At 47.1% G+C, this 18,861-nt stretch overlaps 1 protein-coding gene across 1 annotated transcript in view; it reads left to right on the top strand.

Moving 5' to 3' along the window:
• Nucleotides 1–18,861, top strand: part of CHCHD6 (coiled-coil-helix-coiled-coil-helix domain containing 6) — a 107,514-nt gene that overhangs the window by 46,494 nt on the left and 42,159 nt on the right. The window contains exon 6 of the mRNA XM_080625464.1: nt 9,207–9,277. Within this exon, the coding sequence (XP_080481590.1) occupies nt 9,207–9,277 (71 nt within the window). The remainder of the gene's footprint in view (nt 1–9,206; nt 9,278–18,861) is intronic.

Below are 18,861 nucleotides of genomic sequence, written 5' to 3' on the forward strand. Positions count from 1 at the left end.
CTGGAGATTGCGGCAGTGCTATTGTAAAGACAGGCCAAAGGAATCTCTGTTAATCCATTTTCTTCCTTTTTGTTATCAGTGTTTCATTTTATGTTTTACTTTCCTTTATAAATAACAGTCAATACTGGGCAGAAAGTGCCTAAATCCCTTTTTTTTGCCAGCTGTAAAATAAATGCACCGTTGCTTTATGATATTTGTCCATGTATTACTAATAAAGGGGAACGACATCGAGTTATCCTTGTAAAACTGCTTTTGAGCTGTGGAGCTGGGAACTTTTTCCAGGTATTCATTAACTGAGGTTTCAGCTCTGTGCAAGGTAAGTGAATGTTGTCACCATTCTAAGTGAGACCCCAGTGCTTAAGGTTCACATTTCCTACAATAGCTTTTGTTACTGCCTTTTGGGCTCCTGGCTATGGTGTGTTTCTTCAGATGTGCTGAACCCATAACTGGAGCTTGAAGGTTTGAGTAATGAGCTCCTGAGCATCTCCAGGAGCCAGCGGGCACTTCCCAAAGTGTGGATTGGTCTCTGTCATTAACAGCGTATGGAGACCAGCGAGGTCCTTGTGGTCTTTTGGGCTGTGATCATTAAACCAGCCTGGCTTCTTACGGTATAAAATGGGATGAGGAGCTGCAAGTGAGAGAACCCTGCCTGGAAACACAAATATCTTCAGAAGATGCTCTGGGAGTAAGAATAAAGAGAAAGTACGGTGGCAAAAGGAATTGCTGCTGAGCTAATTTTTCTTGCTCTCCCAAGTTTGCCTCTAGGATGGCAGTTTTCTCCCTTCAATAAATAAATGCAAAGATGAGAATTGCTGCCAAAAACTGTCACATTTCTGGAACTTTCAGCCCCTGATTATTCACATTAAGCCTCCCCCCCCCAGCAGTACAGTATTCTGAATATGTACACCCACCATTCTGTCAGATCTGTGCAGTCTGCGTCTGGTTCATCTTCTGTGTCTTTGATGTGCTCCATAACGTAGGCAAAGAGAGGTCTGATAGTCTCTCTAAAAACCTGACAGTTTGTGTGACAATCTGTCCACGAATCCACAGGCTCCTTGTCAACCAAATGAGCCTTTGAATAGGGGAGGTTTGCAGAACAGTGCTTGCAGCATCGCATATGCACCGAGGGGCGAGTACAACAGGCTGCCGGGTAACCTGAGCGCTGGCTGCGCTTCCCGTCGTCATTCCAGGGACATCTCATCATTGCTTCTTGGCTGGTTCTCAGCCCCGCACATGGCGGGGTTATTTAGCAAAGCTTGATTTGCTGCAAGCTGCACATGGAGAGTGATTTGTAGTTGGGGGTGGAGGAAGAGCCCCGGGAGCGAGTGGAACCTGCAGGCTCTGCTGCGCTGATGGGCTTTGGTGGGCTTTTGGTTTCTTATAGTGACTGTTCCTTGCAGGTCCCTTTTCCCATGCAGGTGCATGGATGTGATGCTACTCTCTAGGGAGGCCCCCCCCCCCGCCCCGAGTCCTGATCCAGCTCCGGGGCAACAGCACAAGAGGGACATGGAGCTGTTGGAGCGAGGCCAGAGGAGGCCATGGGGATGCTGCGAGGACTGGAGCAGCTCTGCTCTGGAGCCAGGCTGAGAGAAGAGAAGGCTCCTTAAGGGGAGACCTTAGAGCAGCTCCAGTGCCTAAAAGGGGCCGACAGACTTTTCATCTACCTGTTGAAAGAGGGGAGACTGAGATGAGCTCTTAGGCAGAAGCTCTTCCCTGTGAGGGTGCTGAGGCGCTGGCCCAGGGTGCCCAGAGAAGCTGTGGCTGCCCCATCCCTGGCAGTGTTCAAGGCCAGGTTGGACACAGGGGCTTGGAGCAAGCTGCTCCAGTGGAAGGGGTCCCTACCTGTGGCAGAGGGATGGAACTGGGTGAGCTTTAAGGTCCCTTCCAACCCAAACCAGGCTGGGATTCTGTAGTTTTCTTCAGTATTCTTTGGTCCTCTCGTACATCCCAATACCTTGGGGTCCCTCCTGTTCTGGCTTCCTCTGGGAATCAATGAATCGCATTCCTAAGCTACCTGTTGTGGGAAAGGATGAGGTCATGATTGCAATTTAGCTTTGTAGAACTGGGACAGGATCTGGGCAGCTGCTGCAGTTTATAAATGGGCTTTAGGGATATTCTCAGCAGTGAGAGCAGGAGTTTTAGCTGCAGCGTGCCCGGCTGAGGTGGTGGGAGTTCTGTCAAATACCAGCTTTGGCATGATGGCATCAAACCTTAGCTATAATATTCCTCCCTTCCAAAAATAAGCTCCTGTCATGGGCCTGACAGGGAAATGTGCGTAGTATCTTTTTTAATGCATGACAAGTACTTGATGATTGCCCTTTTTCTGGCTTGGGGCTTTTTTCCTCTCCTTCTCTCCCTGTGAAGTGCTGGTCAGCCTCCAAGGGCAGCTTTCAGCTGCATCCCTTGGCACTCTTGGTATTCTGGCAATTCCCTTCTTTCTCTCTTCCCCCTTTCCCTTGGCAGTGATTCTCTGCATGACCATCACTCCTCGATGATACCCAGGGGGTAGAGGCAGCATCCCATGGTCGAGGAGTCCATCCAGATGGATGGTGGCCTGGTAGGACATGGGTATCCCTATGGGATTTACTGTGCAGCTCCCAGCATGGGCTCAGGGGTTCAGCAGGCATGGCCATGCCCTTGGAAGTCATGGCACTGTTACCTGTGAGGGTCAGATGGTTGTAAGGCTTCTCCAAAGCAGATGCTGAGACCCCTTGATGTTTATTTGATGCCTGGGCAGCCCCTTTACCTGCACGTGTCAGGTATAACTGATTCCAGCCCTTACTGTGGCTTCCTCGCTTCTTGTATTCAAGTCTCAGGTAGGAGGAGAGCATCGCTCTGCTCTCCTCCTGCAGTTCTAGTGTTAATCTGGGCCATCCACGTTGCTGTCCTTGTCAGAAAGCCTGGCTTGCCTGCTGGCATTTTATGGCCTTTCTCTTTGAAGGTGCTTTTACAGTCCAGACTTTGTTTCAAGATTTACTCATGCTTTATTTGCAGTCTTTCACCATGGAGCGCCTTAAAGCAACCTCACATAAACTCAAGGCTTAATTCTGTCTGGGGTTTTTTTTTCCGCTTCTTCTTCCCCTTTTAATTGCCTGTGCACTACTGATTCCTTTGTTGCTGGCTGCCTTTCTGGCTTGAAGATGACATGAGGCTTTCTGCATGTTTCCAGTGAGGCATTTGCAGAGAGGTTCCTAATGCCATCTTTGTGGGGTACCTGCTTTAATTGGGGTCTCCCCAGGGTACCTCCATGGAGACAGCCTTGCTGTGGTGTGCAAGCTCAGCCTGGCTTTGTAAACCACTTTGCACCCATATGGAGTATCTTGATGTGGGACCTGGCTCTGGGAAGTCCTGGGGAGCGTGGCTTTGCTTCCCCTTGTGCTTTAGGGGCTGCGGCTTCACCTCTTTGTGCTTGTTACACACAGGATAAACCCAGCCATGGTCCTTCTCCCAGCTCCGCCTCCCTGCCGTGCTTGTGGCATTTTATCCTTGAGGAGCTGTCTAGATATGCTATAGGATTAATAATCTCCTTTCAACTTGGGATCCTATCGCAGTCCTGAGAAGCCCTGTGCAAACAGGAGAATCCTCCTGCCCATGCCGAGTTTCGCTTCCCTCTGTTGTTACTGTGGACATTGCTCTTTTTCTGTCTTCTCTGAATCTTCATCCAGAATTGATGATCTCACAGCTTATTGCCGAAGGAGAGCGTGGAATGACACAAATTCAATGCTCTCATTTCATTGCTGGCCTCAGCGGGAGGAGTGGAGGAACCCACACATGAGCAGCAAACAACAGAGCTGTGTTTAGAAGTTGGCTTTGGCTGATAAAAGAGCTTTTTTTCCATATCAGCAAGCTGTTTGTAGCTGCTTGCATCTTGCCTTGTTACCTTCTGAGGAAAAACCACAACTGAATTCACATAAAAGCAGTTTAACCCTTGGCTTCTCTACGCTCATGCTAGGCTTTACATGCATGCTTCTCTTCTTTGTTAATTGGCTTCTGTGTGCACTTGTGCTTGTTAGGAAGGAGAAAACATGAATGATCTCTTTTAGCTAAATGCTGGCTGATACCAACAAGCAGGAACTCGAGAGGAGCTTGCTCAGGAGCTGAAGAGGTTGTTGCTTCAGTGTATCCTGAAATCCCCAAGTTCCCTGGTTGGGACCAGCGTTGAGAGCTGTGATTGATCATGTCGGTTGACTTTAACACATCCAAAGGGTTCAGTGAACAGATGGGTTCAGCTCGTCCCCGTCTGTACCTGCAGGAGGGGTGTGGGTACTTGGAGTCGTTCTTTGGATCTATTGGGAGCTGTTTATGTGGGACTTGGAGCAATGGGGGTGAACACCCTGATTTATGCTGTGCGTGAGACCCAGGTGCTCCCTTGGGCAGTGCTGTGAGCAAGGGCAGCTCCTAAAGCACAGGTTGGACACAGGGGCTTGGAGCAAGCTGCTCTAGCGGAAGGTGTCCCTGCCCGTGGCAGGGGGTTGGAGCTGGGTGAGCTTTAAGCTCCTTTCAACCCACACCACTCTGTGATCCCATGATTGACCTTTTCCCGTGGCTTCCCGCTGTTCCTCGGGGCAGCAGCTGTGTCCAGGACACGTGTGTGTTCCCCATTGCTGCGGGCAGGGCCGGTCGTGCTGCGTTCTCAGGCTGTGTGAGGTCTTATTTCTGCCTTCAGAAGCAGCTGGATGCAGGAATGTGAGCGTCTCCCTGTTGACATTTGAGACTTGAGAAGTACTCTGCTTTCCTTCCCCTTTAACTAAACCTGCGTGTTCCATGCTTGTGGGACGCACCATGTGTCCCCCCCCGCCTCTCATGCTCCTTTCAGCTGGAATGGAGGTTTGCTGGGAGATGGGGAGCATGGATGTCAGGAGCAGGGACAGAGCATTTGTCAGAGCCCCCTTGGCCTGCTCTGTTTCATGAGCTATCACCAGCATTCATTGCTGCTGGCAGCGTTTCAACAGCTCTTAATCCTCTTTGGATCTTTACACACTCTGGCCACTGACAAGCTTCTATAGAGGTGTCAGAATATGTCTGGATAGCCGTGGTGATGGTGCTGTGGTGGTTTGAATCCAAACCCCTTCTGATCTCTTGACCCAGCCTGAACCTGATGGCGAAATCTGCAGCCCACTGTCAGAAAGCTGGTGTTTGATGCTGCTGCTTGATGTTCACAACGAATCTGGCCTAAAACCTCATTAATTTCTAGTTCCTCGGGCTGACGTTGCTGGGGTTTCTGCTTTTCGTGTTCCTGCAAGTAGTGTGTGTTGCACTGAGGTTGCAAGGAATGGGCTTTAATGGCAGTGTGAGAATGAGCTGGCAGGGGTTTCTCTTTATGCTTCAATTACTTTCCCTCCTGAAATAACCCTGAGAACTCCGTCTTCTGTTATATTGTGTTCTTACCTTCGATGCTGTGCGTGGCAGGGGCCCGTGCAGCGTGTACCGAGGTGTAGCAGCGAGTGCTGGAGTTGCTCTGCATGTTTGCAGCCAAGGAGGAATGCTGAATTAAAGCGACTCCAAATTTAGCTCCGAGTTTGAAAATGGATTCCCTTTGGAAGTGGAGTTTTCAGTGCCAGGGTGTTTTGGGAAGAGCGGGGAGCAAGGGTAGAGCAGCAAAGCTGCTGCGGAAAGGCAGCGGGGTAGAGGAAAGCAATTCTTTTGGTCTTTAGGCTCTAGTTATGTATTTTTATAACTTCTTGGTGTTTTTAGTCTTTGCTACGAAGCATCATTTAATAGCAGGGCAACATCCTTCAAAGCAACAGTTCTTTGTTTAGTTTGTTTGTCCTCTCTGGAGAGCTCTCTCCCCATATGACAAAGCTCCGATGTTCTGAAGTTGGCTCCCCTAAGGCTCAGCTTTATTGAGAGAAGTGAAACATTGGAGGTGGTTCATTCATTCTTTCTGTGTCTCTTGTTATTTGAGGCCTTATGGTGTCCTTTGGTCGTGTCTTTTAACTCATTTCTGCAACTAAGACTGCCAGGAGCTTTCTCTAATAATAGTTGGGGTCTCATGTTCAACTTTCTCTTTGTGAGCTGCCGTTTTATCTCGAGCATCAACTACTGTGCGAGTGAATTAAGAGCAGCGTCCACGTCTTGTAATGGTGTGTGTGGAATGTGCTCTGTTCTGCTGCATAACTGAATATCAGTTTATGAGGCTCAAGGACTTCACTACGACTACGGGAAGCTCCGACTTTGTTTCAAGTGCCAATACCACCCCTTCATCCTGCTCAATAGCCCTTGTCTGCGGGCGGCTCTGCTGGAGTCATGGAAGTGCAGGGCTGGTTCCTGGCTCGGCTCCTCGCTTGCGACCTTTTGTAGGCCACTGAAACATTGTTCCCTGCCATAGCGTGGTAGGTAAAATACTGGAACTGAAGCAGAACTTGCATCTGCAGTCATAGAGATGGGGATGGTTGCAGAATTACCCTCTAAATAGAAGCCCCAAATGACAGAACCTGTCTGTTGCACATTTGTTACACGTTTAATGTTGAGGACAAAAGTGAATGTGACTTTCCCAAGGTAGGAAAGGGCCTAGAGGCCGAGGAAAACCTGTTTGGCAGGTCTGCTTGTTGAACCAACCCGGGTTTGAATGGTAAAACTCTGTTTTTTCTGACTTGGGGAAGCACTTAAAGATACTGATTCATAGCACTGGAAATACTGCTTCCTTGGGTTTTGAGGGGGGCAAAGGCAGCAGAAGGGTCTGATCCAAAGGCAGGAGGCCCACTTAGGTCATATACAGAGAGGTTTCCTTTTCACTTTTAAAGCCCCACAGCTTTCACGTGCAGGTTGAAGGTCTCTGCACCCCTCCTTGATGTTCACCTCGTGCCGTGAGCCTTGTGGTTTCTTTGAGGCCAGATTTCTCCTTTCCCTCGCTGAGATTCTTGCCTCTCCACTCAGGTCCTCACTTGCCTGCTTTTATCAGCTTTCAGATCCAGAGCTATTTCCTACCAGCTCTTTCCCAGCTATTTCTGTCCCTGTTTGTAGTTGGTGGTGTTGAAGCTGAGGCTGACCCCAGTGCTGGGCAGTTGAACTCTCTCTAATAGACAAGGCAAGGTTGCGCCACAAGGGCTTTAATCCACACTTTGATCAGCAAATGGACCCGTTGGCCCTTTTTCCCTTTGTTGAGGTGGGTTAGATGCCAGCCTCACGCTGGGTCTCACGTACAACATATTTGTTCCTGTTTCCCTCTCGTGCTGCTGTTTCACTGCAGAGTGCTGGGGGCTAATAGCATCTGACGGGGCTACTTCCCGTTGCCTGAAAGATGCTTCATTTTATGCCTTGCTTTCTCTCTTTCCCAGTTTCTCTCATTTTGATCTCTCAAATCCAGTCCTTGTGAGAAATGAGGCTGTATGAAATATGAAGATTGCTTGGGTAGTAATTGGAGGATCAGGGAGCCTCATGCAGCCCGTGGAGATAACACTGCCATTGACTCACATTAGTTAATATTTAAAGGCAAATTTAATTAATGGAGCACAGGTCTTGTGGCTTCGTGTGTGAATAAGTAGGAGCAGGGAGCTGAGAGTCGGGAGGGCTGTTTACAGGACAGGGAAAAAGGTTCCATTAAAAGCTGAACTTTTCCTTATAGGAAAGGGAAAAATGGGTTTAATAGCACGGAAGTTTGTGGCCACTATTTAACAAGTGAATGGAAACAGTAATGTCAGTTTGCTGGCAAATGCATTTTGAAGTGGTTACTCCCCAGGAGTTCTCAGTTTGTCTGTCTCTGAGGTCAAGGCTCGGAACACCAAAGTTTGCTCTGTGATTTCTTGGTATGTGACATAAATTCAGGCACCAGAGATAAAACACTTCAATACAGCACCTTGAAGGCTCTGAAAACCTGTCTAAAGCTGCCCATTAGCTGAGCTTCACCCAGCTTCAGTGGTGCAGAGGGCTGTTATCCCTCGCTCCCGCATGGAAAACGGTGGGATTCACGAGTGGCACAACTGCCTATAGTGCTGGAGTTGTGTCTGTCCTTTCCCTTTCGTAACCACTGAACAATGTGTGTCATCTCATGCACAGGGACCATGGCTGCGTTCATGGGGAAATAAGTGAGAAAGAAGGGCAAGAATAGCGGTCCATAGAAAGGACTGAATGTGGGGAGATGAGGGTGGGTAGAACCTAGCTGCATAGCCGTCCTCACTCCCAGTACCAGTTTGTCACTCGTTTGATTGATTATTGCCTATTTTCTGCATGTGCCTTTGCAGATGAGCTGTGAGGCAATTGCAGTACCAAGTCCAGAGGCTTTGCCTGGAGCGGCTTTATCAGCAGCACAGTTGCTGGGACCGTTCCCTTCTGTTTGTGCTTAGGAAGCCTGTACATGCAGCCGAGGAGGAATTCCATCTCCATATTCAGCAGCTGAGCAGTTGTGAACTAAAACTCTTTCTGTGCAAGCTCAGGAGAATTTAATGCAAACCTTTTAAGCCCTGCAGCAAGACACTCAAGCCGCTGTTTGGCAGTGCTGTAGCTGAGACTTTGATACGCCTCCCGATGTTGTTAAAAGGGAAACAGGCTGCATAATTATGTTTTAAAGAAGAAGCCAAGGGGTAACGGGTTCAAACTGAAACAGGGGAAGTTTAGATTGGATATAAGGAAGAAATTCTTTACTGTGAGGGTGGTGAGGCACTGGAATGGGTTGCCCAGGGAGGCTGTGAATGCTCCATCCCTGGCAGTGTTCAAGGCCAGGTTGGACAGAGCCTTGGGTGCCATGGTTTAGTGTGGGGTGTCCCTGGCCATGGCAGGGGGGTTGGAACTGGATGATCTTAAGGTCCTTTCGAACCCACACCATTCTAGGATTCTATGATTCTAAGTAGGAGTGCTGAAATGTAAAATGGCTTTTCCAGTGCTGGCAGCCAGGTTTGGTACTTGCATGTCAGAAACTTCTGGGATGCTTCAAAACAATTCATAAGGAAAGGGAACAAAACGCAACCAAAGCCTAACGCGGTGCTGGAAGCGCCTTGGTTATGTGGTTACATGGAATGATCAAAGCTGAGGCTGGGTTTGGTGACCTTTTCCCCTCTCTTTCCCTTTGCAAAGCGAAGCTGGAATTGGGGATATGTGGCCTTGATGCATAGAAGAAAAGCAACTTTTAAGCATTTTTTGGTGTGTTCTTTGAACTGAATATGCTGTTTGTTGTTGGAAATGGTTATTAATTATAGAAGATAACCCTGTGCCGGGATAAGATCTGAGCCACGTTTCATTTTTAGAGCTGAATATTCTCCTCTTTGTTTCAGAACGCAGAGATCTACAAGCTGACGTGTGAGCAGTACAAGGAGGCAGCCAGCAAGGCAGAGGAGTGGATCAAGTGAGGAGCCTTTTTGTTCTTTTCAGCAGTTCCAGTTGCATTCCATAACCCTCTGCGTGTAGCCTCTGGATATTCCCGTAAATGGAGTGTGGAGTTACCTCCTGTCAGGTATCCAGGGGGCTGAGGAGCTGCAAGAGTTGTAAGGCAGCACCTTCTTGTTCTGTGCCAAGCTTGACAGAACTTACTATCAGGTTGTTAGATCTTCCAAGGGGGAATGAGGAAGAAGACACAGACTTAGCAACTGTTCCTGTTTAATGTGAGTTTTCCAGGGTTTTCAGGATGGCAATGGAATGTGTTTAATCTGCTCAAACTTTGACCCAATGTGTTGAACCTTAGACGTTGCAGGATGGGGCTAGTGCATGGGAGGAGGAAGAGTAGCACCACTTACAGGGTTTTCATTGTCCAGGGAAGAAAAAGGTGAGCAGCCCTGTAAATTCCAATCGAAAGAGAGTTATAATTATCTTGAATGTTTTCTTGAGTGGGTGTGATAGTTTTTCTGGCCTTTTTTATGGGCCTCGATACAATTAGCAGACCTTTAATCTTGCCTTTTTACCAGGAGCATATTTAGCGTCTCAATTCCTTTTGTGTTTGCCAGTACTGTTAGATAGCTTATTGTTCCACATGCACTAACAGCTGCCCAAGAAGAAATATTTTCTCTAATTCTTTAATATTAATGAATCTAAAGCAATTACACTGTCAAGAGCAGCACTCGGATCTCAGTTGGGTAAACAGTTGGCCAACATGCAGTAAACTGGAGTAGCAACATATGTAGTCCAGTTGGGTCCAGTCCAGACTGTATGATACTTAATTGCAGAAATAGATAATATAGTAGTGATGAATATGTTAGTAGGGTGGGCAGTATATTGTGCTGTCTTTATTTAAAATCATATTTGGCTGCCAAAGCATCACATAACCTGTTGTAATTTCACATTTTTGTTTGGACAGTCAAGCAGTAAGTTGCTAAAGAAGCCAAAACAAGGCAGCTAACACATTGTGAGCTTTTTCATGCCATTTTCCATGGTAGAAATCGAAATTTTGGTTTTAAATAAAATCAAAGAAATTCATAAGACATAAAGTTCTGACAGTCTTCGACCAGCTCTGTCTTGGATTTGCTTCTGCAGATGCGTGGTGAGTTGTTGGGAACACACGTAGCAGTGATTTACCCTTGTGGCTTTAGAAAGGAAGAGATTGGGACCTTGGTTTATGTTCTTTACTTGCTTACAGACTAGAACTAACCTCTTTTTTATAGTAGTCTGAAGTTTTGATTCCTGAGGTTTCAGTTTCATTTGATCTCTTCTGTTTCTTGTGGAGGTGGAGACTGGTAATGTAAGAAACTCAGGAATGCAACCATTCCTCGTAAAGGTTAGTGGCTGAGACCAATGCAAATGCTAATGGATCCTTTCTTTCAAGAGCTAGAAAATGTGTTTATGGTCTTTTAGGATTTCCTCACCTTTTTCTTTGAGCCTTTATCATCTGCCAGTCCCTGGCTTCTGGCCTTACTGTACAATGCTGTTCTATTTGGCAGCATGAACTTGAGTCATTGATAACTGTACATAAAGTCATTGAAAACTGTACATTGCTTTACCCCATCACTGCAGTGGATGCCTCTCTTAAAGCAGTAGGAATGAGCCTTTTCCTAATAATTGCCTTGGTGTACAACATGTTAAAGGATGCACATACCTCGTGTGTTATGACAAGGCTGGGACAGGGTCAGGGAAACTTCCTTTGTACATTGGTGTTCATGCTTCACTGGTAGGGTTGGAAGCCTGCGTGTTGTAAGGTCCTCTGGTTAGGCATCGTACATTCAAGTGTTCCTACAGCCTGTTCATGGTAATAAATTACAAGATGCTGTGACTTCAGTGGGAAGAACAGTTTGCTGATCCTGTTCTGTGCTTTCTTACAAGACATACAAGCACAGTGAGTGCTAAGACGGGTAAGGCTGATTTACACAGATCTAGTAGCTTGGTTGGCAGGAATAAACTGATACTCCAGCAAAATGACATGAACTGGAATAGAGTCAAACTATGAATGAAGCACAGGTCTGCCTGTTTCCAGTGCTGGACTACAACAGCTCCTGTAACAAAAGGAACCCAGGAGTGGCACTTTCTCCATCCACAGAGGAGAGTACATCCCCTTCCCATAGCGTCTCTTCCCTAGCTTATATTATCCCTGTTTGGCTGTGAAGTCTGACCTAACCCTGGGTACTTGTGCCTTGTGAGACCAATCTACCCTGTATGGGTTGTCTTCTGCCACGTGTATCGGCATGGCTGATGAAGGAAGAGGGGAATAGAGCTGGGGCTCTTTCCACAGCCTGTTTTTGGAGCCCATGTTGGAGCAGAGATAAGAAATAGCTGCAACAAAAATCCAGTGTTCTCTTGGCATTTATTGACTTGTGTAATTCCGTTATCAACACCTACAGCTCTGCACAAGTGGTCAAGTGTTCCATGGGCTGTTTCCTCTCCTTAGTGATTATCAAGTGTTGCAGGATTTAGGAATGTTGTACAAGCTTTCCATCAGTGACCCTTCACAGCGGGCTGGTAAGGTAGGCAGGTAAACCTTCCTATTGCCTTTGTCTAGAAACAGAGGTGAGGTACCGAGTGCTGAGCTTCCTATTAAATCACTGGCACAGTCATTAGCTCTTGGGCTTTGATGCCTGCATGGCCTGATTGTGCAGTGGACTTTGTTCCTTGTCTCTTCACCTGAACCCAGCCTGCTTCTGCCTCCTTCTTCTTTGTTCTGGGCCCTGTCCAACCGGTTTCTTCCTCCCAGGAAGAAGATCCTAGCAACAACAAACCACTGAGCTCAGCTTTCAGCACCTTCAGCAACTTGCCCTTGTTGCTTACACGCTGCGGTGAATTGGACACACGCCATGGACATGTTGTCTCAGTGATGTTGTCATAATTGGTGCATTATGATTTTTCTCTTTTGTTAACCAACAGAATGGAAGTCTGGGGACCAAGAACTTTTCCCCCGTCCTCCCCTGTTTAGCAAACCGCGCGCATCAGTAACCACCCACAAAGGAAGCGGCGTGTAAATAAAAAGCCAGTGCTCCCCGCCCTTCGCTTCGTTCCACATCCTTTTCTCAGTGTTCATAAAGCCATGACTCAGACTGGGTTTAGAGAAGACAACTTGCTAATCCCCTCCCTGCTACAGAGAATAAAATGGCATTTCATTCCAAGCTCTATTAATGCGCTCGCTCCGGGGATAAAGCAGCACTCCCAAAAGGCACTGGCCAAACTTTTTTTCCTGTTGCGTTGTCTTTGTCTTCTTTGGAGTGTTACATTTAGATTAGCTCCTGAGGATTAAATGTTATTACAGCCCCTGAATCTGTTAAGGGGAAGGAAAAAACCATCAGTAAAGAGGTTATGGCTTAGTGCAGGCACTCCAGACTTATCCTCCAAACGCTGGGTTGGGAGCATTTGATTTAGTTCCTTTTGTGAAGGTTGCCTTATCGCGGTCCTTGGTTATTTCTGTAGCTGTTAAATTTGGATGCAGGGACTGGCTCGGGCAGGGTGTGACTCGCTCAGAGGGAAACCTGCAGGAGCAGGGTGAGGGGATTAGGGAGCTGTTCAAAGATAAAGTTGTTCTGAACCTGAGTTTCCCTCCCGAGATCTCCTTATGGTTTGCAGAGCTGCTGCTGAGGCTGCTCACACCGGTGGCTGTGCTGCTTCGCCTGTTGTGCTGAGAGGATTGTTATCAAGGAGTGCATAAAGAACATCAGTATCTTATCCTGATAGACATCAGCCTTGAATCCAAGGCAGCTTTCCAATGCAGAGACTGCCAATGAGATTTACTCCATATGGGACTCAGTATCTAAGAGTTCCATTTAATGGCCCTAAGATCTTTAAACTTAATGGACATGGGTACCTAATGGTAGAGAAACTGGAACGTGGGAAGTGTCCTCTTGGGCTGAACGTGGAGAACCATGCTGACGCAGTGGGGATAGGGGGAGAAAGTTCATGAATGGGCAGTCTGCTGGGAACAGGGAATTTATGGCTTTCGGTACTCAAGGAAATGAAGCTTTTATTGAATCATGCAAGATCTTACGAGGCTGATGCCCCCCAGTTAAAAATGGCAGCGCTAAGTGGAACCCAGAGGAGCTGCCTTTTCCTTTCTTCTTTTTTCCCTTGTTTGTGTAGATCTGGAAAGCTTACGGAGTGATGTGGTGATACTTGAGTGTATTACTACTGAAACCCACTACGAGGCCTCAGGTATTTCAGCAGAGGGCTGTGCCCTGGAGCCAAGCTCTGAAATAGCTGTTACGTGGACAGGAGCGAAGCCCGAGGAGCAGGAGGGTAAAGACATCATAGTTTTCCAACAGGATTGCTCCGGGATTTCTCCTGTCATTAGATTAGATAAATGATTAATTCAGTGTTGAAATTAAAAGCCTCTGCAACAGGGATTTATGAGTTTTCAGGAATAAAAGACTGATTACTGCTGGGAGCTCATCCCCCACCTTATCTCAGCATAGTGATTAGAGCCTGCGATGAAGATCCCTTCGCAACAAATGGTTTGGCTCCATCCCAGTCCCGTTCCTCCCTCAGTGCTTGGTTTCTGCAAGTTGCTCCTACTTCTGTTTGCGCTGAGCGTGTCTCGTGTAATCCTTAACTAAAGAGATGAGTTCTTAGTCAAAGCTTTGCTCTTTCTCATGTTTATAAAGTCATCCTTAGTAGGAAATTGGAATGTTGCTGTAAGAGACCTCAAGGCGTGAGTTTCCCCTGAGTTATTTCAAGGGAGGGTAAAACTGTGAATGGGTGAATTTTGACTTTGTCTCGTTTTGCAGGGTGTGAATTTTACGGATTATTCTTTTTTTTAAACCAAATTTTGAATCTTGAAAGCTGATTGGATTGTTATCCTTTATCCAAGCTGTGGAATCGTCTTCCTGACGTTCACTTCTTGGGAGTCACCAAGATGCTGGTTCTACGTAAGGCTTTCCTTTTGCCCAGTTAGTAAAATAATGCTCTCGTCTCATCTTCACAGTGTTGTCTCTTCTCTCATTCATGATGAGGGGTGGCTAATGAATCAGTGCAATGAACTGAGATTGCAGTTCTGTTAGTGCTGAGGAACCACTGTCAAATATGAATGTATCTCTTCAGAACTGCAAGAGCATTTCTTCAGAGTACTTTGGTAGAACTTGGGAGTTTGTAATGTAAAATAAGACCTGAACAGCAAAGGAAGAGGTGCCAAAGAGTCCATGTAGTCTGTTAAGGATGTTTCTATTGCTATCGATTTTTACATGGAAAGCACTTGTATTCTGTAGTAATGTTGCCATTATAAACCCTTAGATCAGGGTTTGTTGGCAGGGCAAATCCGGATTGTTTTCCAAAGCAGGAATATTTGTGCAGCTGTTAAAACAAACCTCAGACATTCTTTGTGCATCACAGTACGTGAAATATTTCTGTTCGCAGCTCTTTATCATGGAGGACGCAGTGAAAACAGAAGCAGATCTTTGCCCTCAGATTGGGTATTACACATTCCACTGTCTACCGTGGTGGACATGAGGTCTTCACAGTGGTTTATTGTGCATTTAGATACAGTGACTGATCTAAAGTCCAGAGCTTCTTTTGCCTTTGGTTCCCCCTTCCCTTGGCTTAAGTTGGATGTGCTCAAGGCCAGGTTGGATGGGGCTTGGAGCAAGCTGCTCCAGTGGAAGGTGTCCCTGCCCGTGGCAGGGGGTTGGACCTGGATGAGCTTTAAGGTCCCTTCCAACCCAAACCATCCTGTGATTCTGTGCCATTGGGAAAGATATCATGGATATTAATCAATGACCCAGCTGAGCTTGTCCCCACTGTGGTTTTGTGCCTCTGTCTTCCAGCGCGTGTCTTGTGCAGTGTGTTTGGGGCAGTGGCACAGGGTTGATCTGTAGAGGATTGAGGTTAAAGTTGTCTGGGGAAGCCTTCCAGAAGGAGCAGTGAATTAAAGATGTCAGAGGCAATAATGCCTGAGAAACCACTTGTTCCCAGTGAATTAATGACTTGTTTGCTAATGAGCAGCCTCAGGCTACGCTGAGGTAACACTGCAAACAGTCTGGTCATTAGTTCAATGGCAGCTGAGTTCCAGGGCAGCGCTGCTGTTGGGAGCAGTAATTGTGTTCCTGGTTCTGTGCACAGTGCCTTTGCTTACTGCTGAGTCAGTCTTCTCCTGGGGTGATGGAGGGATGACAGGAGGGACCAAAGGCAGGTATCAGAGAGGGAGAGGAGAGAAGTAGTCTGTTCTGCAGGTCAGAGCTGCTGTATCTCCACCCTCTGAGGAAACATGGACCATGGCAGGATGCTGTGGCGACCTTCCATCGCGGTGACCCTCTGCACAGAGGAAGTTGGTGGTGTTTGGTGTTGGCTGATAAGAGACTGAGGTCCTTTCCTCCCTTATAAAGGGAGAGGAAACCCATCTCTGCCATCACACCAGGCTTTGATGACTTAATTTATTTGGTGTAATTTCGGTAGCTCTTGAAGTTACTCTGATAAAATATGGTTTTTAGGCTATTGGGTCCCATCAGCTTTTGGAGTCTCAGGGTCAAGTGATGCTTCTTGCGTCCTGCCCTTTTATTTTCCATGTTAGAAGTGCCTCCTTTCTGGGACGTACACACACCACAGCAGCCACAATCGGAGCTCATTTGGCCAAGAAAGTGGCATTTGGAAGATTTGCTTGTTCAGGGATGAATATTGTTTCTTTGGAGAGAACTTGTCAGCATTGTGCTGACTGTGAGTGGCACTAACAGCACACGATGGAGCAGCCTGAAGTTGGTCCGGGTCTCACTAACTCACCTGAGACATTTCATGCGCTCTTCTAGCTTAAACCCATGTTATCTACATTACTTTTTGTAAGGATGTTTTCACCTCTTGGAAGACTTCCTGAAAGGATAATATTTAAAGCCAAAACCAAAAGTCCCGACCTCCCCCCAAACCAGCCTTCAAGGCTTTGTGCGTGCTCTTCGAAAGCACCTTTATTGATGAGCTGCTTAATGGGGATCTTGCTGAGTCAGTGCTTGGCAGATGGCTCGGCGTGGTAAAAGAGGCACTCTGGGTTTGAAGATCAGGGCAGGTGGACAGTGGCAAGGGGATTGTTTGCATAAGGTGAATGTTGAGCTTCAGATCCCACCTGAGCTTTAATGCTGCAGTTTCGTTCTCCTCCAGAATGTTTCTGCATCTGTAGCAGGGAGGTGGTCAGGGTTTCCTTTTAGAAACATCACTCTGTTAGCAGTCTGACATCATTCCCAGGTCGTCTCACACAGAGATGCATTACTGACCCTGTCCATCCCTGTGTCCTGTGGCTATATACAATCAGCATATCACTGCTTCAGTTACCTTCTTTAGAATATATCTTGGGATGAGGTTTTATAGACCAACAGGATTGTCCCAGCAGGCAGTTCCCAGCTAAATCCCAGCCATTCAGCATTACCACAGCCCATTCATAGGGCCCGTGCTGTGTATGTGCTGTAAGCTGCATGATTCCCTTTCTGACCCAAGATCTTAACCAGTTTTTAGATGCTGTTTTCTATCTGAAGAAAGAAAATCCCTATTCGGGTCACTTGTTGGGCTGTGTGTTGTTTTCACATTCAGTTATTGCTTGCTATATTGCTTTTCTGCCTTGTGGGAGCTGAGCCAGCTTCCTTTCTGATTCAGAGAACTCCTTCCAGCAACAAGATTCTGACTCATTCCTGCTTGGCTTCCAGAGACCGTTTTGCTGCTAACTTTAGGCTCTTCATCTTTGCTAGTCAACTTTTAGTAGCTTGGCATCTCTGGAAAAGATGGTTCATGGCTTTGTGGGCAGGAGATCCATTTCTGTGAACTTCTGTGTCTCTTGGCAAGGGAAGGGAAAGGCAGTAGTTTTCCTTTCATCTTCCAAACTGGCAGTTTCTCACAACTCGGTATTCTACCGTCATAATCAGTAAGGAATTTACATCCAAACGTACATCGGAATTATCCACTTGCGGGGAGAAGCCTCTCATTATTCCAAACCACTTGCCATCTGCCTTGCAGAATGCTGATAGGAATCATATTGCATTTGCAGGTTCAGCAGGATAGGGATCATTTCAGCTTATATGGGTTTATAGGTGGTTTTCATGTTGCTACCCTCCTGCTCCCCCGGAACCCACCACCACCCAGTGCCTGCAGCTCATGGGGTGCAAAGGAAGCTGGTTAAATTTGGTTGCAACTGCACTGGGCAAAGCACAATGAAGTCTTTTAGGGTGACCCATTGGTCAAATGGGGAATGACCCCTTGTATGTGAGCATAAACCATGTAGGAGTCCAAGGGAGTCTGTGATATATTGGAGTAAGACAAAGAGCTGGAACTGGCGCTGGATGGGGCACACAATTTGCTTCAATTTCATCACTGAAAGGCTGAGATTGTTGTTGGACTTCCAAAATTAGAGGTTGTTACAGAAAACTGCAAAATTCCAGTTATTTTCCACATCAATCTCTGTGGTTTACTCTGGGTTTTGGGGTGGTTTTTCTGTTTGATGAAGAAAATGTGGTTGGGTCAGGCTGTTTTCTCTGACTGCAGTGCAGTGACACCGCAAGTTGCTGACGCTTGAGATTTGGATGTTGTGTTAACTTTTGTTAACTTCTCAATAATAGAATCTAAATACTCATCTAAATACAGGAGAAGGTTTCAGAACAGCTTCTGCGTATCCGTGATGGGAAGGAGAGGAGGTATCAGTCCTGGCAAGGACAAGGGTGCAGCGGGTGCATGAATTGCAGCGGGGAATTGCGTGGCAGCTTCAAACAAGCTGTCAAACCAGGAACGGGGATTGGGAAGCACTTGAGTGACAAATTCTGTAGGATCACAGAGTCACGCAGAAACTCACAGTACTTTATAAACATGCATTCATCAGGCACTCCCATGGAGAGATAGGGTGAAAACGGGGTGACCTGTTATTGAAAGGCAGCAGTCAAGGGGGAGAAAGAGAGAGGGGAGATAGTGCAGATGCTGCAGACAACGTGACAAGGCGCATGGGGAGGGATAGAAAGACAGGAACATGATTGCTGCAGCTGAGATTTGGAGGTAGTGCCCCTATTCTCATGAAAATTGTCACCTTTTCTCTTAGTCCGTCTTCTCTTGCTCTACACAACGTTACTTCTCCTTCCACATCAGTGGCAGAGCCTGGTGAGCGGTGTTATGAACACAGGAGGCTGATCAGAAAGATTTCCTTCCTGATCACATGAGTGTATCCTCCTGAGGCTCGCAGATTGTTTGCACTGGGCTGGGTTATGTAGCTTAAATGTTACGGAATTTTGAGAAGGCATTTGAATAATCTGTTAAGCTTCTTCCATCTCTTATTTCTGCTGCCAAACTGCTGCAAACAAGAAAGCTGGAGAGGGACTTTTTACAAGGGCATGTAACGACAGGACAAGGGGAATGGCTTTAACCTGCCAGAGGGGAGATGGAGATGAGCTCTTCCCTGTGAGGGTGCTGAGGCGCTGGCACAGGGTGCCCAGAGAAGCTGTGGCTGCCCCATCCCTGGCAGTGTTCAAGGCCAGGTTGGACACAGGGGCTTGGAGCAAGCTGCTCCAGTGGAAGGGGTCCCTGCCCGTGGCAGCGGTCGGAGCTGGAGGAGCTTTAAGGTTCCTTCACCTCAAACCA

Source organism: Psittacula echo (assembly GCF_963264785.1).
Source record: "Psittacula echo genome assembly, chromosome: 9".
In the NCBI taxonomy this organism is placed as follows: domain Eukaryota; kingdom Metazoa; phylum Chordata; class Aves; order Psittaciformes; family Psittacidae; genus Psittacula; species Psittacula echo.